The 26,901-nt window shown below is 51.7% G+C and overlaps 2 protein-coding genes across 2 annotated transcripts in view; one reads left to right on the top strand and one right to left on the bottom strand.

Moving 5' to 3' along the window:
- LOC134539548 (soluble guanylate cyclase 88E) overlaps nt 1–26,901 on the top strand; it is a 197,193-nt gene that overhangs the window by 40,475 nt on the left and 129,817 nt on the right. The gene's annotated exons all lie outside the window — the stretch shown is intronic.
- LOC134539270 (uncharacterized) lies at nt 4,209–7,356 on the bottom strand. The gene is made up of 2 exons (XM_063381094.1): nt 6,800–7,356; nt 4,209–5,691 (listed from the first exon to the last, which is right to left on the bottom strand). The coding sequence occupies exons 1-2, from the start codon at nt 7,354–7,356 to the stop codon at nt 4,254–4,256; spliced, it is 1,995 nt and encodes a 664-aa protein (XP_063237164.1). The 3' UTR covers nt 4,209–4,253.

Raw genomic sequence — 26,901 nt, 5'->3', positions numbered from 1 at the left:
ATTGGAGCACTTGGAGCACTTGGAGCGAGTGAAGCAATTGAAGCAATTGGAGCCTAGTAACCATTTACCAAGTTCGAATATGATTTGTTAATCTTGCTTTTATAGACAATAAAATTATTACATTCAATAAAGTGAATAAAACTGTCTGTTATGTCTCGTGTATTAATGGAAAATGGTTGTTGATTTGACTCGCGTCTTATACCAGTGGCTGCGAGTATATAAGTGAGGACTGGAAAAACAAGACTCTCTGTCTACGTCTGGCTGTGGTTCAGTGTGGATCGTCTGTTTTGACTCATCTCGCATATTAATCCGGTATATCTGGAATTTCTGGAGAACTCGATGGCATCATTACCATCGTTAACTTCAACCTAGATGGAAGGCCTGCGATCAACAGCGTAGACGCCGATGGCAACGTTGCTGACAGCTCTAGAGACCCCAGTGGCGACGACGGAGGCGAATACGACACAGCGTCAACAGTTGCGCCTACTCTTTCAGCACTGCAGGAGATTCTAATGAATGCAGTGTCTTCAGAAGCAGAACAATGGACGTCAACATTGCCAGTGATATCGATAAAGGATGTTGAAACTAGCGATGTTTAATCATCCGACTTTACGTACTGTGAAAACATAAAAAATTTGAAAATTAGTGATTGCACAATGCATGACTGTATTAATAACTCTAAACGCAATACACATCAGTGCAGCAAGTGTTGTTGTCAGTTTATACGCTACATAAAATTGAAAACGCACATGGGGTTTTGCAAGGGACTGATTAAACATCCGTCAGAATCAAACTGCATCGTCTGCGGCAAGACATTTATTTGTATGCATAAAACATGGAAAGCATCATGAAATATATCTTTGTTGTTTTAACTGAACTGGGAACTCTGCGTTGTCAGAATTGTGGTAATCTACTGTCGTGTAGAACTGCTGAAAAGACATGTCAAAACATGTAAAGGACTTGATTCGTACTCTAAGAAGATTGTAGAAATCGAGAAAAGCCATTAATTTGTTAGTTTATTTTAATCTTGTAGTAGATAGTATGTAATAATTTTTTTATTTGTAATTTTAGTTGTTTTACTTTTTGTACCTGTATTTGTGTAATTTTAATTAATTTTTTATCTTAAATTATTATTATTTTTGCATCGGACAGGAATCGAAGCAAAGACATGAATACGCTAAATCAATCATTATTTAAATTAGCGATTATTTTATGATTTTTGGAATTTTTCCCTATTTTATAGCTAAAAAATAAAATAATTTCAAGATGGCGGCCAAGACCGCTGACAAGATGGCAAATGTCAAGGTAATAATTAATAACTGCACTCTTAGTATGTAAAAATTAAACTTATTATGGCGGTGGCGCAATCTAGCAGAATAAAACAATATGTGGTATCCTAGATTGCAGCCTCCAGTAAACGAAAACAAGATAGCCGCGATGATGTAATATCTGCCTTGACATTAGTGGTGGGAGTTTAGTGTGCTGGTGGCTTCCCAGACGAAGGATCAGTCGCCATTTTTTTATCGAATGACCTCACCATGTTTGAACCCAGCACCTTTTAATAATTTTACCATCAAAAATTAATGAAGTGAATTTTTTATGAATTTGGACATTTTCCCGATTTACTTGCTTAAAAAATTCAGATATTTATATGGCGAAAAAATTCAAAATGGCGAAGTGGTGTTTACTAAAAATTTTATTAATAATTTTTTACAAACTTAAAAAATTTTCCCGAAATTATATCTTAAAATTTACTGATTTTTAAGAGGGTGATCATAACGAAAAGTGCAACTGTGATGTAGTTAAAATGGCGGAGTCCAAGATGATTGAATGTTCTGGAATTCAAAACGGTTAAATCAAAGATGGCGGATCACAAATGGACGTAGGGGTCAAAGTAATAATTCAAGGTAAAAGTTAAAGGCCAAGGTCAAGTTCAAAGGTAAAAGTTTAAAGGTCCAGTTCAAAGTTCAAGGGTCAAGTTCAAGGTCAAGGGTCGAATTCAAGGTCAAGGGTCAAAGGTTAGGTTTTTATCCAATATGGCCACCGTGATGTCAGAATTCAAGATGACAACTATATCGAAAAATGCAATGGTGATATAATCCAATATGGCCGTCGCTACATCACAATCCAAGATGGCTACCGTAACGAAAAGTGCAACGGTGATGTCATCGAAGATGATGATGGTCATGGTTCCTCACTTATACTCCTGTCGACGGATGACCTTTAATCTACTACTCACATATATTCAATAATTGCTTGTTTAATAAGGTACTTTATAATTTATTTTCATAGTACAGTTCGTATTTGCTTTAGTTCATCTGTAATTGAACTAGGTAGTTTAAAACTGCGAGGAAAGAAAGAAAAATGATACTAGGCATTCCTTTGTATGGGCATGTGTATTAAAATTTTAAACATAAGTGTAGGCGAACATCTTAATATAATATAAATCCAGTGTCCTGATGTTTGTTTCCAGTGAAATCTTCACCAAGTAAACCGATTTCGATGAAAATTGGCATTTATGTATAATTTTTTCCAACTTGAGAGATAGGATAGTTTGTATTTCGATTAATGGTCTTAATAATTTATAATTAATAATAAACTGATTATCAATGTTGATTGGTTTTTAAGCCCGGGAAACAGTGGGTACTTCGTCTCCATGACAACGTTGCGTGCTCGAGAGTCGGGAAACCATCGGTGCTATTCGTGTTTTCTTCGGTACATTACAAAGAATTTGTCAAAATTAATTAATTTTCATTTTATTTCATTTATTATAACTGTAAATAAGAGATTTGGTCTCATTTCCCCCCCCATCAATACAACCGTTCGAAGCCGGGTCGGGCAGCCAGTAAGATATATATATATATATATACATACATTCAGTTTTTTATATTTTTGTTATTTACTGTAAATAAACAAGTGGCACATCTCACAACAGGTCTGGTTGCTTTGAGTCGCTGGGGAAGACAATCTGCCCCCATAAATGATCTAAAACTGCTGTTGGTGTGCAGTGAATGTGTGTTGCGCGAGGATTGTATTCAAAAGCACACATGGCACACCGTTGCTAGTCAGCCTTGCACCATGCCCATGTCTGTTTGACAAGTGAGCGTTTTGACCTCGTTGTGCAACTAACCCCGGCCAAAACTGCACTTGTTGCTAGAAGTCAGCTGGCCCGAACGCCTGCACTTTTTGAAGGTGACGAGGATGGACCAGCTCTTCGTGTTGAGTTCTCCCCTACAGTGCACGAACATCTCGCGGTCTGTCCCGAGTGTTGGCTGATATCTGCTTCACGCAGTCCCAGGTTTAAAGGTCTTCCTATTCGGTACACTTCTGTTGGTAAAGCGCACTTGGAAAAAGCACACTACTACTGCAGCATTTCCTCTTGCTTTCCCAAGACTTCTCCCCTCTCTCTGCCATGTCGCTGCTGCTTGTCAAATCAACAAACGCAACACCGTATTCACCCAGTACTAAACATGTAGACGTGACACAAACAACCATCCAGGGCACTGTTCGCCAGAAAGCTGGTTGCCGGTGCTTACGGCTCAACTCGACACCCACTTCCCATGACTCGACATACGTCACAGCACTGCGACCATGCGTTCTCTTAGTGAAACTCTACAGGGCTGTGTTTCCTGGCAAGATCCCTTGATTAACAAACAAAGAGTTTCTTTCGGAATTCCCTGAAACTAATTTTATTCACGCCCAGCAATGAATCTGAAGTAGTAAGGCTTTCAGGAAATATCTACAGGATGATGATTTTCAAACTTGTGTATATTTAATTAGTTTTTATCTAATTTAATAAAAACTTCCCCAAAATCGAGCGAATGATGAAAGTAATTTTATAGACTGAATTACATATATTTAATAAAATAGAGTTTGCGGTATGCTTTTTTATTTTTCTGGAATTATTGACTAATGATTTTGTACAGTCTGACATGAGCAAATTAAAACCATGTGTATAAATTATGTGAGAAATAGTTAAAGTGATACATTTAACTTTGAATTTATTTTTGCAATCGCTGTTAATAAAGGATTCTAAAGTTCAGTATCCTCGAAACTTTTACATCTTAAGTCATTTGGGGTCGAGGATAACTAAGAACATTTAATATAGAAATTTTATTGCAATTGATTTATAAATATTAAAATTAATCCTGCAGCAAACATCGTGACTTGTAGTATGTTATGCTTCTCTACATGTAAGAAACAACAAATGGTCACTTAAATACTTTATTTGATTGGCTCGGGGAACTGACGGGTCATGCCTCGGGTCGCGGATGGCGGGAGACTCTTGGAGCCGTGTCTTCGTCGTCGGTGTCGGTTGCGCCGGCGCGGGTGTCCGTCCTGCTGTTCACGTATATGGCCTCCGTGGAGCGCCGCCCCACACGGGAGCTGCTCTGCGGCGACTTCACCACCACACACTCGGGGTTCCTGATGATCACGTGCTCGGCGCTTCCTCCAGGATCCGCGCTCGTGTGCACCTTCACGGAGCTCTTGGTCATCCTGACCATCACGTACGACGGCCACATGAACATCACTGTGTCCTCGTCCTGACACTTGGCGCCTTGCTTCGCCCGACGCGGCACGTCTCTCTCCTCGGGATGTCCCAGCGCTTCTTTGTCGCAGGAACCAGCGGCCACCAGATCACTCGCAGATTCGCTCGTGCCCAGCTTAGCTTGGCGGTTGATGTCAACTTTGCCGCTCACACTGTGGCACTCGATGGCTCCCACCGACAGCACGGGTATCTGGGCCTCCAAGCTTGCCGTGCTAGGATTTCCTTCCGACTCCGTGGTTACGGACTTGACGGAGAGTTCTCTCGGGATGTCCTTGTACAGCACTTGGACGATCTCGTGCTCGGACGACAGCTCTGTTATCCTTTCATCAGCCTTCTCTTCGTCCTCTCCGTCCGAGGGCCAGTTTACTGTCGTGCTCTCAGTTTTACTCACGACACCACTTAATGAGTCAAATGATGACTCGTTATTCGTCATCTCAACTGATTTTCCGTCAGAAGTTTCAGAGTTAGTCGGTTCAGGTTTTATTTCTGTACATTCCTGAGGACTATCGGAGTTCGATCTTCCCACGTTTGCAGAAGACAAGCTGCTGTTTTGGACGTGTGAAGTGGCAAGTTTTCTCTTGCGGGCATGCATCCTCTTGCCAAACTGAATTTTGACCTTCTTCCTGATTGGTTTGCTGCTGCCAGAAAGGTCCTCTTGCGCTCTGTACTTGGTGACTCTGAGCGGAAGGAACCCGGGGGCCTCCGTGGGGCTTGCCGGTGGATCGTCGTCAGAATCGTCCTCGCGGTCGGAGGAGCACTTGGAGACACTGTCCGGGGTCCCGAGGAGGGGCGGCGGTCGGACCATGACTTGCTGCTCGCTGGTGGAGTCGGAGCAGTCCGAGTCGGAGTGTCTGGGGCGGTCGGGTCTGTCCCGGGAGTACCTCCGCTGGCGCGCGGGGGGCGTGTCGTCGTCCGAGGACTCGTCGTCGGCGTCGGTCCTGCGCGAGCGGGCCAGCATGACCTCGAGGGAGTCCCTGGCCTGCAGCAGGCGGCTGGGCGGCGGGAACACGTCGCAGGGCGGCGGCGCGCGGCGGTGCCGGTGGCGCAGGTTCTCGATGGCCTGCCGGAAGGTGTTGATGCGCAGTCGCCGCAGCTCGGCCTCCTCGCGCGCCTGCGAGGACCACGTCCACGCCTCGCGCATCCTGCGGCAGCGCGCATCCGACTACTTACAGAGACACGTGGCAACACTGTTGGATATATCAATGTGATAACATGCGTGAGAACGTGCAACCTTTGAAAACTTTTGTTCACTGATCCAAAATTTTATATTTAAAAATTTACAGTTGAATTTGGAATGTCATATTTATGTTGGAATCATAAGAACTTTTACATTGACAGTTTTATGACTTGAATTTTTTATACTTTTATTGGCAAAAATAAAGATTTCTAATAGTTCAAGGGATGATTAAACTGGTACAGTTTTAATTGTGTATCAATTCTCGAGTTTCGTGGTTTTTTCACAGTTTGAAAATATTGCTATATTTATATATATTCATATATTAACCTTCGATTAGGGTTGCTAACTGTTCGTGGGTTCAAATTTTTGTGTTTTTCGACTAAATGTTCAAGACATTAGCATATGAGTCATTCCCACTCCCATGGTAAATTATATCGGTATAATCCCCCCTTCCCCCCTTCGAATGTCTAATAATATAAGTGTATAGATGGGAAAATTTCTGATGTTGCCAGCATATTAAACTAATAACACCACCCTTTCAACCCAAGCTAACAACTCAAAATGTGTAGAACCGCTTTTGAAAAACTTTCGGCCACTTTTCAGCTCAGACAATAATTTCACAAATGCATATTGGAGAACATAACACATTCAGATGCCTACATGTCATTTCGAAATAGTGCACCTAGAAAGAAACAAACTTAAACCTCGACACAATGTTGATTTAAAATGGGTATATTCATATGCATGATCGTTTACATGATCCTCAAAGCTTTTTGCTGTAAAGTTGTGATTTGTTCACCCAAATAAATCGGGAAATTTTCCAACAAGTGATCTTGCAAGCATATTCATACTTGAGCTCCTGTCCCCTAAACATCCTACCTTCCTTCTGGTGTTCGGACTGTCCCCCGCACCTCGAGGCAAGGGGTGACGGTGGTGTATATGCTGGGATGGGTAGCCTCAGCCTCTGGACATAGTCTGATCTATAAACCCTATGGCGTATCTGTATCCACGCCAGCAGGGCCTAATGGCTAAGAGGGCTGGGTTGAATGAAAGGGGAGTCATGTCCCCCGCACCTGTGAGGGGTCCTGCAGGGAACGTGCCGGGACCGCTCCAGCCGCGGCGCGCGGGTGACCGCGCTGTGGGGTATGTCGAGCGTCCTCGCCGGTCCGAAGTCCACCACGCGCAGGCCGAACAGGAAGGTGGACGCCATGTTGTCGCCGATGGCCCGCTCCACGACCACGGGCGTCGCGGCGGCCCTGCGAGCCGGCGAGCGCGGCCTGGCCCGGCGCCGGTCCTCGCACGCCAGCAGCAGGCGGTCCAGGGCCCGCTCCTCGTCCTCGCTGTCCTCTGCCGCGGCATCAGCCACGGCCTGCTCCACGCAGGCGGGTCCCCCTCCGCCGAGCCAGGAGACGACCTCCCGTCTCGACGGTGTCTCCAGTCGGTCCGGCTCTCGCTCATTCGGCAGCCCACCTGGCCTGGTGGCGTCCTCTGCTCTTGTGAAGCCTCCCGACCAGGAGATGGCTTCTTCTCTCGACGAGGGCTCTTCCTGGTTCGGCAGCCCACCTAGCTCCTCCTCACATCCCCTCGGCATGCACAGACAGGCCTTCTTCTTCGAATGCCGGTCCGCCATGGTTGCCTCGTCTACATCCGACAGGAAATCTCTCGCTCCCGTTGATGTTCCTGACCCAGCAGGTTTCTCTAGACTCGGAAGCGTTTCGGTCTCAGCAGCAGGCTCCAATGCGAGTGAAGGGACTCGCAGACTAATGCTGACTTGGCATAAGAACTGTTGTTGCAGCCTGGGCAGTTGCACCACAGTCGGAAACAGGAAGAAAGGGTTCCTGTAACAAAACAACAAATCAGCTATTGCTGCTGAGCACCATAAGGCTGAACCCCATGTAGCATTATTTACGTTAAATGAAAAATATGCCATTTCAGGCAGTTGGTTTGGACTTAAAACCTCGCAGTCACCCAGATAATTCATGGTCTTAAACCAACCCCCGTTAGCTCTATAGAATGTAATGGAAAATTTGTCGCTCACTGCAATCCGCTAGTCACTGGGATGGCTAATACAGTCGGCTTTGCACCAAGGACATGAGTCAACCACTATCACCAAATAACAGGCACCTGTGTGATACTATACTTACTGAGGATACTTAATGGGGTTGGACAATGGTACTCCTAGTTAGGCATGCCACATGTATGCCTTAACGGATTGTTCACCAACACTGTCCATAAGCAGAGGATCACCTCAGCGGAAACCTCAGATAGCCAGTGACTCGAGAATAGCAGCCCAAGGAGATTACAGTTGACAAGTGCCTGATTCAGACTCCATTGCAAGCTTATGGGTGACCATGCTCGCCAGTCCTCGCTATAACCATTAGACTGTCTCTTTACGAGTGAGGCCAGTCCTTTGGCGCACGATGGCATAAGGTTTCAGGAGAAAAACCTCGAGGCAAAAATTATATGACTGTCACTGTTGCCCACAGAAAAGTTATTTTCCTCCTTTATATACCACTTTCCAACAACTGAGGATGCCTGAGGAATGGTGAGTTTTCGGCATAGCTCCTGTGCCGGAAATTAGGCATTTCGACACCTTTTTTTTAATTGTTACTATAATTTTAAATTAATTTTGGAAATTTTATTTTTCTAATTTTATCTGGTTGTTAAGGGGGTGATTTACTTTTTGTTAGGCCAGTGTACGCCACGTGTTTAGACTTTGTGCCAGTGGACCGAAGCACCTTTCTCAGGGGTCCAATCTGATATTTTGCTGTCTAATGTGGACGTGGGCAGCCCGGTTGATTTTCTCTCGCCTGCAGTCACGTCCCGAGTTTGTAATATTATTTCTCTTCATGACCAAAATTGCATAGAGCAGCTTCTGGTCTGCAAGCTGCTACTTCTGAGAGGCCTGCTGAGAATAGCAAGTCTCGTCACTAACGGGTCTCCAGTGGACCTGCGTTCCCACCTTATTGGCATTTTCTGCCCACCCTCCCCTCTCTCTTCACCACACCTTAGTTCTGAGAAATCAAGTCGGGAGCAGTGACCTGATGTGAACTTAGCCAATACGATGGCCTAATTCAAGGACCTTCTCCCTGGTCCGACAGAGACGTCCACGACATCTAGCGAAAAAAAAGTAACCGCGGGCCTGGTCGCCAGCGTGCAGAGCTCACCCTCGTGACACCTGGTGGCAAGTCAGCTCACCGCCTCAGTTAGTTCCCCTTTACGCCGCTAGAAAGCAGCGCCGCGTGCCATATGGCACTATGCTTTCTTCTCGCGGCCTGTAGAAGTCGATTGTTTGTTGCCTTCTGTTCTGGCCGGTAGAGAGCGCGCATGTCGTGTTCTTGTCACGCCCGCCTCGGACTCCTTCGGAAATTTTCGGCTTAGAACCGAACCTTCCCCCTCCTCCCTAGTGCTTTAGCGCCCGTTTTAATTAGAAGTCTTGTCCGCCATAGCGGGACTCAGTACTCTGACCTTGGCTACTGACCACGTCTTCTCGGCGTTCTCTGCGCTAAGAGGCTTTTCGCGGGAACCGCGATTTTCGGTTGCATAAAAGATGTAGTCAGTTGCTTAAGGGATGTGATCCCATTTGTACAGTAGCCAGGCAGATGTAGTTTTTAGAAAAAATCGTGTGTTGTTAAAATTTTTTCTATATTTTTTTTAATTCTTTAAAATTTGGTTTCCTAACGTGCATCCGCGTTTTCTCGGTGCGCGTCTTCCTGATGTCGGCGCGAGACACCTCGGAGGCCCTGTATCCACACCCTGTTTGGTGAGTAATCCAGTTTTTTTTACCCCATATTCCCGTTTGTTGGCCTTTCGCGCCGACTGTGTATGACTGTCTGGAAGCAGGTCTAATTCGTTTTGAATTTGGCTTGTGTTTCAGACAGGGTCAAAGTTTCCGGGGAGAGAAATTGCTCCCCGCACGATCTTCGGGACCTCCAGCTGATTCCCCCCTTTAGAAGAGTTTTCCTCTCGGTCCGACGTCATCCTGGGAAGACCCGGGTGATATGAGCTATATATATATATATATATATATATATATATATTCCATTTGCATGGAATATATATATATTCCATTTGCATGGAAGGAACTAAATTAATTAACAAGATACCAGAAAGCAGTGCTTTAAGAACGTAATCCTCAGGAACATGTAAAATCAAGGAAACTCATATATATATATATGTAATCGTTGGGAGAATCAAATTTTGGTGCTATACTTGAAATTTTGTTAATGTAATCATTTGTTTGTTAAGGTGTAATCTGTATTGTTTTAAATAATGTAGGGGCGCCCCCTCAACTTTGTTAATTACTAAGATTTTTATTATCATGTCGAAATAATGCTAAAACAAAACCTCTTAAAAATAAACCTGGAAAACCTATAGACCAAGTTATTTATATAGCGTATTAATTTATCATATACCTTCTTCTACATAACGATCCACGAACTCCCAAGTAACTAGTGTGCAGGGAGTGTAAATTTTGTCTTGTTCACCGCCTCGTGTCCCCTCTGGTAATTAACTGTCATTTTATTAATATTTTGTCCAGCTGTTTCCAAGGTGTTTTTAATTAATTAAAAATAATATAAGTTTTTGGGCACGAGGGGCGTTACACTCCTCTTTGGTAATCATCTGATATGCCACCAGAAGGAAGATGGTTCCCATTTATAGTGAGAAGCTATATAATGATGCCACGGCCACCCTTTCTCAGTATTTTTTTCCACTTTAATCATATAATATAGTTGGCCACAGCTCCGACACATCGCAGGCAAGCACTTTTGTGACGCAAATTAGCATTTTTGGCACAATTTTAAATTTGAATTTTGAACCATAATTTTATAACTAAAACTTAAACTTTTTCTATTCTCTGCACACTCCCACTTAATCTTTGTCAGGCTTTATCTCCCCAATCCATTCCCAGTGCCAGATCTAATTTTTGCCGAGTCTTTGCGAGCCAGCATGTGTCTCATCTTATCCCTGCTTTGATGCACGCCCATCGCCTGTAATTATTCCTGTAGTCGTGACAAGAACTGCTATGCCCTGCAAGCTATCGGAGCAGCTCGGTTCTAAGAGCCCTCCTGACGCAAGCACTACAAGACATGATCCGAGTCGTTTTACCCAACGTCCCAGCACGTCTCTGGGCTCTGTAGAGTTAGTTTCCCACCCTAGTTGCACATTTCCACCTCGCCCCCTCTCCAGTCTCTCCTGGGAACACTGCCTAGAGCACTGACCACCACTAACCTCGGCCTAAGTCAAGGCTGCCATAGGTCTCCAAAAGTATCGCCTCTGCCCTCTAGCGGCGGTTTTGCGAGTTATTTCCCTGGGTGTATGAAAGCCCACTAAATGCCTGCCCCCTGGCAACTCACACCACAAGCAGTGTCCTGCCACCTGAGTGCTGCACTAGTCTCTTCCATAAGCCCCATGCTTCCGAAGGAGCCTCGTGCAAGAGATGCAATAGTCGATCTCTTCTTATTTCGGACACTCCTCAGTAGGTCACACTGCGATCGGCCACTAACACCAACATCGAGATATCGAAGTCAGTATTTCTCGACAACCCCCTCGGAAATCTTCGGAACCTTTCGGTCCGGAAGCCGAAGTCCCCCCTTTCTTTCGAAAGCAAGCGCCTGTTTTAATTAAGAGCCACTCCTGCCACGCAACGACTTCTCACCGCGCATTCAGACTGACCACTTCACGTCCTGGGCCAGCCCACAGCAAGACTTCACTTGTGCCGTCATACGAGAATGTAGTCATCTCGTAAAGGGATGTTTTCTCTAAGTTTTTGACGTGACGTCTAATAAATCGATGAACGCCGGCTGCACGCACGAAAAAGTGTCCCGTTACGCTCATTGTTCCGTTACGCTGTGTTCCATTACGCTGTCGGCGAGTGCAGTAATAATAGGTTATGTTACAATTGACTACAATAATTATGGTGATTCATATAATTGATGATAGATATTTGATTACGGTTTATTTATATGAAAACTTGTTGATAATTATATTGAAACTTTATAGCTAAACCCCAGGTTTTAAATTAGTTACAAGTCATCTACACGTGAACTGTTTCATTGACTGTTTATAAAGTGAAGTGAAAAGTTAATGTGGTTTTCATTGCTTATTACAACAACAATTTCGGCAATAAAGGTTATTATTCTTGCATTTTAAAAATCTTATTACTAGTATAATTTCAAGTATTTATTCTTTTATTATTAAAATAAAAATGATTCAATTTTATTCATTTAAGTATGCAATCATTTCATCATTGTTTTGTTATGACGTCGTCACGTTAAACTATCGTCCGTAAACCGACTTTACAGACAACCAATATTTTTTAGACCTTAATTAGTCAGTCTGTGTTTCCAATGTAGAGATTTTTATATTTTGCTAAATTCTAATTTTCTATCAACGATGAGTGCGTCCGTGTCATCCGCGCTTGTTCGGGACGGTCTTCGCTCACCTCCCGGCGGGCTCACGTTCCGAGTGCTACGAGCTGCACCCTGTTTTGGTGAGTTTCGACAACCTTTCGCTTCCCCGACCGACCATCACCGTTTTTGTGGGCACTTTTGCCAGTTTAAGGACTGTCTGTGAACCAGGTCTAATCATGTTCGATTTGGCTTGTTCACAGACAGGGTTCAAGAGCCGGAGCAAGCATGGCAAACCGCATGTTTTTTTTCCCGTCCTCGGACCCAGGACTGCTATGGTACCCTGGTAGTCAAACTCCAGCATGAGACTTCATCTTCGGCCACCTAGGTTCAAACATCGTATTTCCAAATTCTCCGTTAGACCTCCAGCGTGTCAAAATGTGATAATTAGAGAACTTTAATCACACGAAGTGCCAATCATTATAATCCTGGGATTGTTTATTCTTGTCGTTAACTGTTTATTCTTATTGTTAATTGTTTATTTTTATTGTTAACTATGGTGGAAGTCCTCTCGTAATATTTTTTACAAAGGGTCGACCCTACTAACCAATACAAAAACCAATTAGTGTATTAGCCAGCATCGTAATGTCTAAAGAATAAAGCATTAGTAAAATTATGTACGTCAAGGAACCAACTTCTTTATCATGCTTATTGTTATAATGTTGTGTTGGCTCAGTTTCAAGTAAGTATAAAAGTAAAATAAATAGGTGCACACATATAGACGAAATTGCAATTGTTATTTATGTATTTGAAACTAAAAGATCAACCAGTTTCCCAAGGTTTTTTCCAAGGAGAAATTTACGTTACACCAGTGTAGAACAGAGTGTGTACCGAGTGGTAGCAGAGCTTGTGGTTTCAATTGTATTTAGTGTGGTTTCGTCTATAAGCAATCCCAGTAGTATTCCAAAAAAAAAAAAAGCTAACTAATTAAATAAATTTTATGATATATATTTTTAGTACGAGTATTTAAGCTGGCACTATATGTTATTGGAGCGCGACTATAAGTAACTTTTCCAGTTTAAAATCCCAAAGCAAAATTCACTTCGGCCTTTTCGCAGGACGTCGCTCCGCGAGACCCAGACGTTGCCTAAAGGCGTTTTGCCTAATTTTAGGCAAAACGCCGTTTAGCAAAACGCCGTTTAGCAAAACGCCGTTTAGCAAAACGCCGTTAGGCAAAACGCCTTTAGGAAAATCGCCGTTAGGCAAAACGCCGTTGGCCAAATAGGAGTTACGCAAAACGCTGTTAGGCATAACGCAGTTAGGCTAATCGCCATTAGGTAATTCGCAGTTAGGCAAAACGCTTTTTCCTCTTTTAGGCAATAAGCCGTTAGGCAATTCGACATTAGGCAAAACGCCTTTAGGCGAAATGACTTAAGACAAATCGCCGTAACGAATTCATGTTTAGGCAAACCGCCTTTAGGCAAATCGCCTGTTACTCGACCCAGACAGCTTCGTGTACCCCCGCGCGTATCTCGCTATCGACGCACTTTCTACCGCAGTATTCATCTAAACTCACGACTGGTTAACACCACCCGGAAGAAATAGTGAACAAGGGTTCGGGCCTCACATCATGTATGGAAGATGTGTTACCTCCGAATTACTTGAAGAATGAATAGACTAACAAGAGCCGAATGATAATTTGGGACAATGTATTTGGACGGTTTTGACGTGTAACGTCTTTCAGTTCGGTAAGTAGTAGGTCACTTGCTAAAACAGCATGCAACGAAAACATGTCGCCTCGGTGATGACTGTAGCTCTGTGACCGCGTGCCAAGCGCTATTCATTTATGTATCGTTGAGAAGAACAAAGTAACCTTGACTCACGGCCTCTGACTCACGCACCTAGAGGGCGCCAAAGCTGCGTGACTCACATCGCAGTTAGGTCTACAAATTGACGCTTACAAGGATTTCGTTTGCTTATAACTCGTCAGTACGTGTACAGATTAAAACGAAAACGGTCGCGTAATTTTTACTTCATAGCCCTCTAAGTACTTCAAATATAAATATAATTAATTATTAGTGTCCATCAATACTTTTAATGGATTTAACTTTAATTTTATTGAAAATTTCAAATGACTTCATATATGGCGCCTCCTAAACATACCACTATGCGTCAGAAACAGCGGGAAGCGGCTAACAAGATAAGAGAGAAGCCGCGCATAAGATGTTTTACGGAAATTCCTGCGGTGGCGTATCTGATATTAACCCTAATTTATTTTAACTTAGGATATTAGATATTTTTTGTCAAATTGTTGTACCCTAAATTAACGAGAAGATTATAATTATATATTTTTATTTGAAATAATCGACACATATATACTAAACTGGTATTTAAGAGATTGTAGTATGTGTGCTACAGCCTCTACCTTTGATAATGTTTAGGTTGGCAGAATTGGTTAACTTATTTTATTAACCTTTTCGGATGCCCTGGTAATAAGAGTTATTTTGGATTTAAGTTTGTTATATTTTGTTTTTAAAAAAGGAAATTGTAATTCTTGTTTTGTCTTATTATTTTTAATTTTAAGATTTTAAGTTATTAAATTGGTCTGGAACGTTCAAGGACACTACCGAAGAGTTTGGTAATCGCTGCGCTAGGCGGCGCGCGAAGAGTACAGCTGGGTGTGTGACGTCATAAGACACACGAGCGAGCGGCATTCGCCTGATGTGCCCGGGCGGGCGCGGACGTGAAAAAAACGCGAGTTGGCCATAGTGATGGTTCCACGTCGAAGTGACTTGCCGGTCGAACATTTGAATATGAACGGGGTTTATATATGTACATAATTTAGAACACGTTGGTACGATGAAAACGCGAGTGGTTGGTGAGACGTGTGTGAATGTCGCGAGGATTTTCCAAGGATGAATTATGTGCGCCAAACAAAACTCCAAGACGGTATGGCGAAGGATTCGTCAAATCCGTACAATTACCTGCAGCTACGGTAAGGTGTTATGGCCAGGGTTTGCCATTAAAAAACACTCGTGAGCAAACGAGTGTATTTGGTGACCGGACATCACGACGTCAAAAAAGCAAGTAATTTCCAGCAGTGCCACCGCCCCGTTGACCCCTTTGACCCCTGGTGCGAAACTATAATTTGTGGATTTTTGGGAATTAAATTAAAGGACCAATAACTTTGAAACTGGGATTTTGCGTTCAGCGTGTTCACCCAATGCCTGCCAGACATGGAAGAAAAAAGGCGTCGACCGTTAGAAAATGACTAACTGAGAAGCGCTTGTTAACTCATAATTTGTAATTAGCTAAATTTTTGATATATTGATTTGGATGCTAATGTGTGTCAAATTTTTGCTAGATTTCATTCTGTTAATTGGTATTTACAGCAGTGCTACGCCCGGGGCGTATCTATATTTGTTATTGTATTAATATTTTCTTATATATTTTTAATGCCTTTTTGGTAATTACCTTTAATTTTTCGGAGCTCCGAAGTATATGATCAAATTATACTTTTTTGGGGGAATTGTTAAAGTATTTTTATTTAGTTTTATTATATAGCATTTTTTAATAAGTAGTAATAGGGTATGTATTTTATGATGAAGGCGCCGATTTGTGATGAAACGATTTTATGGTATATTTATATATATTTATTAAATGTTGCCATATACATTTTTGCGTCTTTTTAACTTTCTCTCTCCTCTCACTGTTCGCAATCTTATTAGTATTTTTTAAGCCTGCCATTTGTTTGGGTTTTAATATTTTTTTGGGTTTATCTGCGCTCCCAGTATGGGGCAATATAGGAGTTTTACTGTGTCGCGGGTTGCGGAAGTTGTTTAGTTTGGCCGGGGTTAGGGCCAAACTTTACAAGATGATTAAAGATAACCTAAAATAATTGGTATATATTTATTTGTAGATACCATTAAAAATATCCACGTTTAAAAATGGAATAATGAACAGAAATAAGTGGCAAATTTTTAGTTTCAATGATTGCTTTCTACGAGAAGGGATATAACTAGGACTACGAGAATTGAAATGAAGAGTTAAACCGTTCTTAAATGTCCTGAAATGGGACGTCTACTACTTTTGTTCAAAACACCAATTAGTTTCAACAACAAAAAGGTAACTTTGTTTTACTAAACTCTTTAGTGCAATGTTTTAACATTAAAGCATCACCGGCGAGTTTATCTGAAAGACTCGGCGCACCTGATGAGCAGCTTCCAGACTGTGGAGCCTTGCAGCAGGATCGAGAGGACCTCCAGTGTCCTCAGGTGCTCAGGCCTCCACAGGACCGCGGTGTCCTGGCAGGTGGGTCGAGTCCTGGTCACGTCCACGGCCTGAGTGCCGCAACTCGGGGCAGTGTCCTGGGAGTCCTTTTCTCCTGCCGGGGCAGTGTTCTGAGCAGCGTGTCCTGCCGACTTCTCCTCCTCTTCTGCTGAGGTGGATACTTGGTCGCCCCCCTGGTCCTCCTGCGCCATCTCCCAGCAGGCATCTGCAGCTGGCTGGTCAGGCCTGGGGCAGAACACGGGGCACTCTGCTGGGACACTCTGGTAGCAGCAGGCATCTGCAGCTGGCTGGTCAGGCCTGGGGCAGAACACGGGGCACTCTGCTGGGACACACTGGGAGCAGCAGGCATCTGCAGCTGGCTGGTCAGGCCTGGGGCAGAACACGGGGCACTCTGCTGGGACACACTGGGAGCAGCAGGCATCTGCAGCTGGCTGGTCAGGCCTGGGGCAGAACACGGGGCACTCTGCTGGGACACACTGGGAGCAGCAGGCATCTGCAGCTGGCTGGTCAGGCCTGGGGCAGAACACGGGGCACTCTGCTGGGACACTCTGGGAGCAGCAGGCATCTGCAGCTGGCTGGTCAGGCCTGGGGCAGAACACGGGGCACTCTGCTGGGACACACTGGGAGCAGCAGGCATCTGCAGCTGGCTGGTCAGGCCTGGGGCAGAACACGGGGCACTCTGCTGGGACACACTGGGAGCAGCAGGCATCTGCAGCTGGCTGGTCAGGCCTGGGGCAGAACACGGGGCACTCTGCTGGGACACACTGGGAGCAGCAGGCATCTGCAGCTGGCTGGTCAGGCCTGGGGCAGAACACGGGGCACTCTGCTGGGACACACTGGGAGCAGCAGGCATCTGCAGCTGGCTGGTCAGGCCTGGGGCAGAACACGGGGCACTCTGCTGGGACACACTGGGAGCAGCAGGCATCTGCAGCTGGCTGGTCAGGCCTGGGGCAGAACACGGGGCACTCTGCTGGGACACACTGGGAGCAGCAGGCATCTGCAGCTGGCTGGTCAGGCCTGGGGCAGAACACGGGGCACTCTGCTGGGACACACTGGGAGCAGCAGGCATCTGCAGCTGGCTGGTCAGGCCTGGGGCAGAACACGGGGCACTCTGCTGGGACACTCTGGTAGCAGCAGGCATCTGCAGCTGGCTGGTCAGGCCTGGGGCAGAACACGGGGCACTCTGCTGGGACAATATAGAGCAGCAAGCATCTGCAGCTGGCTGGTCAGGCCTGTGGCAGAACACGGGGCACTCTGCTGGGACACACTGGGAGCAGCAGGCATCTGCAGCTGGCTGGTCAGGCCTGGGGCAGAACACGGGGCACTCTGCTGGGACACTCCGGTAGCAGCAGGCATCTGCAGCTGGCTGGTCAGGCCTGGGGCAGAACACGGGGCACTCTGCTGGGACACTCTGGTAGCAGCAGGCATCTGCAGCTGGCTGGTCAGGCCTGGGGCAGAACACGGGGCACTCTGCTGGGACACACTGGGAGCAGCAGGCATCTGCAGCTGGCTGGTCAGGCCTGGGGCAGAACACGGGGCACTCTGCTGGGACACTCTGGTAGCAGCAGGCATCTGCAGCTGGCTGGTCAGGCCTGGGGCAGAACACGGGGCACTCTGCTGGGACACTCTGGTAGCAGCAGGCATCTGCAGCTGGCTGGTCAGGCCTGGGGCAGAACACGGGGCACTCTGCTGGGACACACTGGGAGCAGCAGGCATCTGCAGCTGGCTGGTCAGGCCTGGGGCAGAACACGGGGCACTCTGCTGGGACACACTGGGAGCAGCAGGCATCTGCAGCTGGCTGGTCAGGCCTGGGGCAGAAAACGGGGCACTCTGCTGGGACACACTGGGAGCAGCAGGCATCTGCAGCTGGCTGGTCAGGCCTGGGGCAGAACACGGGGCACTCTGCTGGGACACTCTGGTAGCAGCAGGCATCTGCAGCTGGCTGGTCAGGCCTGGGGCAGAACACGGTGCACTCTGCTAGGACACACTTGGAGCAGCAGGCATCTGCAGCTGGCTGGTCAGGCTTGGGGCAGAACACGGGGCACTCTGCTAGGACAATATAGAGCAGCAAGCATCTGCAGCTGGCTGGTAAGGCCTGTGGCAGAACACGGGGCACTCTGCTGGGACACACTGGGAGCAGCAGGCATCTGCAGCTGGCTGGTCAGGCCTGGGGCAGAACACGAGGCACTCTGCTGGGACACTCTGGTAGCAGCAGGCATCTGCAGCTGGCTGGTCAGGCCTGGGGCAGAACACGGGGCACTCTGCTGGGACACACTGGGAGCAGCAGGCATCTGCAGCTGGCTGGTCAGGCCTGGGGCAGAACACGGGGCACTCTGCTGGGACACACTGGGAGCAGCAGGCATCTGCAGCTGGCTGGTCAGGCCTGGGGCAGAACACGGGGCACTCTGCTGGGACACACTGGGAGCAGCAGGCATCTGCAGCTGACTGGTCAGGCCTGGGGCAGAACACGGGGCACTCTGCTGGGACACTCTGGGAGCAGCAGGCATCTGCATCTGGCTGGTCAGGCCTGGGGCAGAACACGGGGCACTCTGCTGGGACACACTGGGAGCAGCAGGCATCTGCAGCTGGCTGGTCAGGCCTGGGGCAGAACACGGGGCACTCTGCTGGGACACACTGGTAGCAGCAGGCATCTGCAGCTGGCTGGTCAGGCCTGGGGCAGAACACGGGGCACTCTGCTGGGACACTCTGGTAGCAGCAGGCATCTGCAGCTGGCTGGTCAGGCCTGGGGCAGAACACGGGGCACTCTGCTGGGACACACTGGGAGCAGCAGGCATCTGCAGCTGGCTGGTCAGGCCTGGGGCAGAACACGGGGCACTCTGCTGGGACACTCTGGTAGCAGCAGGCATCTGCAGCTGGCTGGTCAGGCCTGGGGCAAAACACGGGGCACTCTGCTGGGACACACTGGGAGCAGCAGGCATCTGCAGCTGGCTGGTCAGGCCTGTGGCAGAACACGGGGCACTCTGCTGGGACACACTGGGAGCAGCAGGCATCTGCAGCTGGCTGGTCAGGCCTGGGGCAGAACACGGGGCACTCTGCTGGGACACACTGGGAGCAGCAGGCATCTGCAGCTGGCTGGTCAGGCTTAGGGCAGAACACGGGGCACTCTGCTGGGACACACTGGGAGCAGCAGGCATCTGCAGCTGGCTGGTCAGGCCTGGGGCAGAACACGGGGCACTCTGCTGGGACACACTGGGAGCAGCAGGCATCTGCAGCTGGCTGGTCAGGCCTGGGGCAGAACACGGGGCACTCTGCTGGGACACACTGGGAGCAACAGGCATCTGCAGCTGGCTGGTCAGGCCTGGGGCAGAACACGAAGCACTCTGCTGGGACACACTGGGAGCAGCAGGCATCTGCAGCTGGCTGGTCAGGCTTAGGGCAGAACACGGGGCACTCTGCTGGGACACACTGGGAGCAGCAGGCATCTGCAGCTGGCTGGTCAGGCCTGGGGCAGAACACGGGGCACTCTGCTGGGACACTCTGGTAGCAGCAGGCATCTGCAGCTGGCTGGTCAGGCCTGGGGCAGAACACGGGGCACTCTGCTGGGACACACTGGGAGCAGCAGGCATCTGCAGCTGGCTGGTCAGGCTTGGGGCAGAACACGGGGCACTCTGCTGGGACAATATAGAGCAGCAAGCATCTGCAGCTGGCTGGTCAGGCCAGGGGCAGAACACGGGGCACTCTGCTGGGACACACTGGGAGCAGCAGGCATCTGCAGCTGGCTGGTCAGGCCTGGGGCAGAACACGGGGCACTCTGCTGGGACACACTGGGAGCAGCAGGCATCTGCAGCTGGCTGGTCAGGCTTAGGGCAGAACACGGGGCACTCTGCTGGGACACACTGGGAGCAGCAGGCATCTGCAGCTGGCTGGTCAGGCTTAGGGCAGAACACGGGGCACTCTGCTGGGACACACTGGGAGCAGCAGGCATCTGCAGCTGGCTGGTCAGGCCTGGGGCAGAACACGGGGCACTCTGCTGGGACACACTGGGAGCAGCAGGCATCTGCAGCTGGCTGGTCAGGCTTAGGGCAGAACACGGGGCACTCTGCTGGGACACACTGGGAGCAGCAGGCATCTGCAGCTGGCTGGTCAGGCCTGGGGCAGAACACGGGGCACTCTGCTGGGACACACTGGGAGCAGCAGGCATCTGCAGCTGGCTGGTCAGGCCTGGGGCAGAACACGGGGCACTCTGCTGGGACACACTGGGAGCAGCAGGCATCTGCAGCTGGCTGGTCAGGCCTGGGGCAGAACACGGGGCACTCTGCTGGGACACACTGGGAGCAGCAGGCATCTGCTGCTGGCTGGTCAGGCCTGGGGCAGAACACGGGGCACTCTGCTGGGACACACTGGGAGCAGCAGGCATCTGCAGCTGGCTGGTCAGGCCTGGGGCAGAACACGGGGCACTCTGCTGGGACACACTGGGAGCAGCAGGCATCTGCAGCTGGCTGGTCAGGCCTGGGGCAGAACACGGGGCACTCTGCTGGGACACACTGGGAGCAGCAGGCATCTGCAGCTGGCTGGTCAGGCTTAGGGCAGAACACGGGGCACTCTGCTGGGACACACTGGGAGCAGCAGGCATCTGCAGCTGGCTGGTCAGGCCTGGGGCAGAACACGGGGCACTCTGCTGGGACACACTGGGAGCAGCAGGCATCTGCAGCTGGCTGGTCAGGCTTAGGGCAGAACACGGGGCACTCTGCTGGGACACACTGGGAGCAGCAGGCATCTGCAGCTGGCTGGTCAGGCCTGGGGCAGAACACGGGGCACTCTGCTGGGACACACTGGGAGCAGCAGGCATCTGCAGCTGGCTGGTCAGGCCTGGGGCAGAACACGGGGCACTCTGCTGGGACACACTGGTAGCAGCAGGCATCTGCAGCTGGCTGGTCAGGCCTGGGGCAGAACACGGGGCACTCTGCTGGGACACACTGGGAGCAGCAGGCATCTGCAGCTGGCTGGTCAGGCCAGGGGCAGAACACGGGGCACTCTGCTGGGACACACTGGGAGCAGCAGGCATCTGCAGCTGGCTGGTCAGGCCTGGGGCAGAACACGGGGCACTCTGCTGGGACACACTGGGAGCAGCAGGCATCTGCAGCTGGCTGGTCAGGCCTGGGGCATAACACGGGGCACTCTGCTGGGACACACTAAGAGCAGCAGGCATCTGCAGCTGGCTGGTCAGGCCTGGGGCAGAACACGGGGCACTCTGCTGGGACACACTGGGAGCAGCAGGCATCTGCAGCTGGCTGGTCAGGCCTGGGGCAGAACACGGGGCACTCTGCTGGGACACACTGGGAGCAGCAGGCATCTGCAGCTGGCTGGTCAGGCCTGGGGCAGAACACGGGGCACTCTGCTGGGACACACTGGGAGCAGCAGGCATCTGCAGCTGGCTGGTCAGGCTTAGGGCAGAACACGGGGCACTCTGCTGGGACACACTGGGAGCAGCAGGCATCTGCAGCTGGCTGGTCAGGCCTGGGGCAGAACACGGGGCACTCTGCTGGGACACACTGGGAGCAGCAGGCATCTGCAGCTGGCTGGTCAGGCTTAGGGCAGAACACGGGGCACTTTGCTGGGACACACTGGGAGCAGCAGGCATCTGCAGCTGGCTGGTCAGGCCTGGGGCAGAACACGGGGCACTCTGCTGGGACACACTGGGAGCAGCAGGCATCTGCAGCTGGCTGGTCAAGCCTGGGGCAGAACACGGGGCACTCTGCTGGGACACACTGGTAGCAGCAGGCATCTGCAGCTGGCTGGTCAGGCCTGGGGCAGAACACGGGGCACTCTGCTGGGACACACTGGGAGCAGCAGGCATCTGCAGCTGGCTGGTCAGGCCAGGGGCAGAACACGGGGCACTCTGCTGGGACACACTGGGAGCAGCAGGCATCTGCAGCTGGCTGGTCAGGCCTGGGGCAGAACACGGGGCACTCTGCTGGGACACACTGGGAGCAGCAGGCATCTGCAGCTGGCTGGTCAGGCCTGGGGCAGAACACGGGGCACTCTGCTGGGACACACTGGGAGCAGCAGGCATCTGCAGCTGGCTGGTCAGGCCTGGGGCAGAACACGGGGCACTCTGCTGGGACACACTGGGAGCAGCAGGCATCTGCAGCTGGCTGGTCAGGCCTGGGGCAGAACACGGGGCACTCTGCTGGGACACACTGGGAACAGGAGGCATCTGCAGCTGGCTGGTCAGGCCTGGGGCAGAACACGGGGCACTCTGCTGGGACACACTGGGAGCAGCAGGCATCTGCAGCTGGCTGGTCAGGCCTGGGGCAGAACACGGGGCACTCTGCTGGGACACACTGGGAAGCAGCAGGCATCTGCAGCTGGCTGGTCAGGCCTGGGGCAGAACACGGGGCACTCTGCTGGGACACACTGGGAGCAGCAGGCATCTGCAGCTGGCTGGTCTGGCTTAGGGCAGAACACGGGGCACTCTGCTGGGACACACTGGGAGCAGCAGGCATCTGCAGCTGGCTGGTCAGGCCTGGGGCAGAACACGGGGCACTCTGCTGGGACACACTGGGAGCAGCAGGCATCTGCAGCTGGCTGGTCAGGCCTGGGGCAGAACACGGGGCACTCTGCTGGGACACACTGGGAGCAGCAGGCATCTGCAGCTGGCTGGTCAGGCCTGGGGCAGAACACGGGGCACTCTGCTGGGACACACTGGGAGCAGCAGGCATCTGCAGCTGGCTGGTCAGGCCTGGGGCAGAACACGGGGCACTCTGCTGGGACACACTGGTAGCAGCAGGCATCTGCAGCTGGCTGGTCAGGCCTGGGGCAGAACACGGTGCACTCTGCTGGGACACACTTGGAGCAGCAGGCATCTGCAGCTGGCTGGTCAGGCTTGGGGCAGAACACGGGGCACTCTGCTGGGACAATATAGAGCAGCAAGCATCTGCAGCTGGCTGGTCAGGCCTGTGGCAGAACACGGGGCACTCTGCTGGGACACACTGGGAGCAGCAGGCATCTGCAGCTGGCTGGTCAGGCCTGGGGCAGAACACGGGGCAGTCTGCTGGGACACTCTGGTAGCAGCAGGCATCTGCAGCTGGCTGTTCAGGCCTGGGGCAGAACACGGGGCACTCTGCTGGGACACACTGGGAGCAGCAGGCATCTGCAGCTGGCTGGTCAGGCCTGGGGCAGAACACGGGGCACTCTGCTGGGACACACTGGGAGCAGCAGGCATCTGCAGCTGGCTGGTCAGGCCTGGGGCAGAACACGGGGCACTCTGCTGGGACACACTGGAAGCAGCAGGCATCTGCAGCTGGCTGGTCAGGCCTGGGGCAGAAACCGGGGGCACTCTGCTGGGACACTCTGGGAGCAGCAGGCATCTGCATCTGGCTGGTCAGGCCTGGGGCAGAACACGGGGCACTCTGCTGGGACACTCTGGGAGCAGCAGGCATCTGCAGCTGGCTGGTCAGGCCTGGGGCAGAAAACGGGGCACTCTGCTGGGACACACTGGGAGCAGCAGGCATCTGCAGCTGGCTGGTCAGGCCTGGGGCAGAAAACGGGGCACTCTGCTGGGACACACTGGGAGCAGCAGGCATCTGCAGCTGGCTGGTCAGGCCTGGGGCAGAACACGGGGCACTCTGCTGGGACACACTGGGAGCAGCAGGCATCTGCAGCTGGCTGGTCAGGCCTGGGGCAGAACACGGGGCACTCTGCTGGGACACACTGGGAGCAGCAGGCATCTGCAGCTGGCTGGTCGGGCCTGGGGAAGAACACGGGGCACTCTGCTGGGACACACTGGGAGCAGCAGGCATCTGCAGCTGGCTGGTCGGGCCTGGGGAAGAACACGGGGCACTCTGCTGGGACACACTGGGAGCAGCAGGCATCTGCAGCTGGCTGGTCGGGCCTGGGGCAGAACACGGGGCACTCTGCTGGGACACACTGGGAGCAGCAGGCATCTGCAGCTGGCTGGTCAGGCCTGGGGCAGAACACGGGGCACTCTGCTAGGACACACTGGGAGCAGCAGGCATCTGCAGCTGGCTGGTCAGGCCTGGGGCAGAACACGGGGCACTCTGCTAGGACACACTGGGAGCAGCAGGCATCTGCAGCTGGCTGGTCAGGCCTGGGGCAGAACACGGGGCACTCTGCTGGGACACACTGGGAGCAGCAGGCATCTGCAGCTGGCTGGTCAGGCCTGGGGCAGAACACGGGGCACTCTGCTGGGACACTCTGGGAGCAGCAGGCATCTGCAGCTGGCTGGTCAGGCCTGGGGCAGAACACGAGGCACTCTGCTGGGACACACTGGGAGCAGCAGCATCTGCAGCTGGCTGGTCAGGCCTGGGGCAGAACACGGGGCACTCTGCTGGGACACACTGGGAGCAGCAGGCATCTGCAGCTGGCTGGTCAGGCCTGGGGCAGAACACGAGGCACTCTGCTGGGACACACTGGGAGCAGCAGGCATCTGCAGCTGGCTGGTCAGGCCTGGGGCAGAACACGAGGCACTCTGCTGGGACACACTGGGAGCAGCAGGCATCTGCAGCTGGCTGGTCAGGCCTGGGGCAGAACACGGGGCACTCTGCTGGGACACACTGGGAGCAGCAGGCATCTGCAGCTGGCTGGTCAGGCCTGGGGCAGAACACGGGGCACTCTGCTGGGACACACTGGGAGCAGCAGGCATCTGCAGCTGGCTGGTCAGGCCTGGGGCAGAACACGAGGCACTCTGCTGGGACACACTGGGAGCAGCAGGCATCTGCAGCTGGCTGGTCAGGCTTAGGGCAGAACACGAGGCACTCTGCTGGGACACACTGGGAGCAGCAGGCATCTGCAGCTGGCTGGTCAGGCCTGGGGCAGAACACGGGGCACTCTGCTGGGACACACTGGGAGCAGCAGGAATCTGCAGCTGGCTGGTCAGGCCTGGGGCAGAACACGAGGCACTCTGCTGGGACACACTGGGAGCAGCAGGCATCTGCAGCTGGCTGGTCAGGCCTGGGGCAGAACACGGGGCACTCTGCTGGGACACACTGGGAGCAGCAGGCATCTGCAGCTGGCTGGTCAGGCTTAGGGCAGAACACGAGGCACTCTGCTGGGACACACTGGGAGCAGCAGGCATCTGCAGCTGGCTGGTCAGGCTTAGGGCAGAACACGAGGCACTCTGCTGGGACACACTGGGAGCAGCAGGCATCTGCAGCTGGCTGGTCAGGCCTGGGGCAGAACACGGGGCACTCTGCTGGGACACACTGGGAGCAGCAGGCATCTGCAGCTGGCTGGTCAGGCCTGGGGCAGAACACGGGGCACTCTGCTGGGACACACTGGGAGCAGCAGGCATCTGCAGCTGGCTGGTCAGGCCTGGGGCAGAACACGGGGCACTCTGCTGGGACACACTGGGAGCAGCAGGCATCTGCAGCTGGCTGGTCAGGCTTAGGGCAGAACACGAGGCACTCTGCTGGGACACACTAGGAGCAGCAGGCATCTGCAGCTGGCTGGTCAGGCTTGGGGCAGAACACGAGGCACTCTGCTGGGACACACTGGGAGCAGCAGGCATCTGCAGCTGGCTGGTCAGGCCTGGGGCAGAACACGAGGCACTCTGCTGGGACACACTGGGAGCAGCAGGCATCTGCAGCTGGCTGGTCAGGCCTGGGGCAGAACACGGGGCACTCTGCTGGGACACACTGGGAGCAGCAGGCATCTGCAGCTGGCTGGTCAGGCTTAGGGCTGAACACGAGGCACTCTGCTGGGACACACTGGGAGCAGCAGGCATCTGCAGCTGGCTGGTCAGGCCTGGGGCAGAACACGAGGCACTCTGCTGGGACACACTGGGAGCAGCAGGCATCTGCAGCTGGCTGGTCAGGCCTGGGGCAGAACACGGGGCACTCTGCTGGGACACACTGGGAGCAGCAGGCATCTGCAGCTGGCTGGTCAGGCTTAGGGCAGAACACGAGGCACTCTGCTGGGACACACTGGGAGCAGCAGGCATCTGCAGCTGGCTGGTCAGGCTTAGGGCAGAACACGAGGCACTCTGCTGGGACACACTGGGAGCAGCAGGCATCTGCAGCTGGCTGGTCAGGCCTGGGGCAGAACACGAGGCACTCTGCTGGGACACACTGGGAGCAGCAGGCATCTGCAGCTGGCTGGTCAGGCCTGGGGCAGAACACGGGGCACTCTGCTGGGACACACTGGGAGCAGCAGGCATCTGCAGCTGGCTGGTCAGGCCTGGGGCAGAACACGGGGCACTCTGCTGGGACACACTGGGAGCAGCAGGCATCTGCAGCTGGCTGGTCAGGCTTAGGGCAGAACACGAGGCACTCTGCTGGGACACACTGGGAGCAGCAGGCATCTGCAGCTGGCTGGTCAGGCCTGGGGCAGAACACGAGGCACTCTGCTGGGACACACTGGGAGCAGCAGGCATCTGCAGCTGGCTGGTCAGGCCTGGGGCAGAACACGGGGCACTCTGCTGGGACACACTGGGAGCAGCAGGCATCTGCAGCTGGCTGGTCAGGCCTGGGGCAGAACACGGGGCACTCTGCTGGGACACACTGGGAGCAGCAGGCATCTGCAGCTGGCTGGTCAGGCCTGGGGCAGAACACGGG

This window comes from Bacillus rossius, chromosome 15, assembly GCF_032445375.1.
Source record: "Bacillus rossius redtenbacheri isolate Brsri chromosome 15, Brsri_v3, whole genome shotgun sequence".
NCBI classification, from domain to species: Eukaryota; Metazoa; Arthropoda; class Insecta; order Phasmatodea; family Bacillidae; genus Bacillus; species Bacillus rossius.
This window is presented reverse-complemented; position numbering and strand designations above follow the sequence as displayed.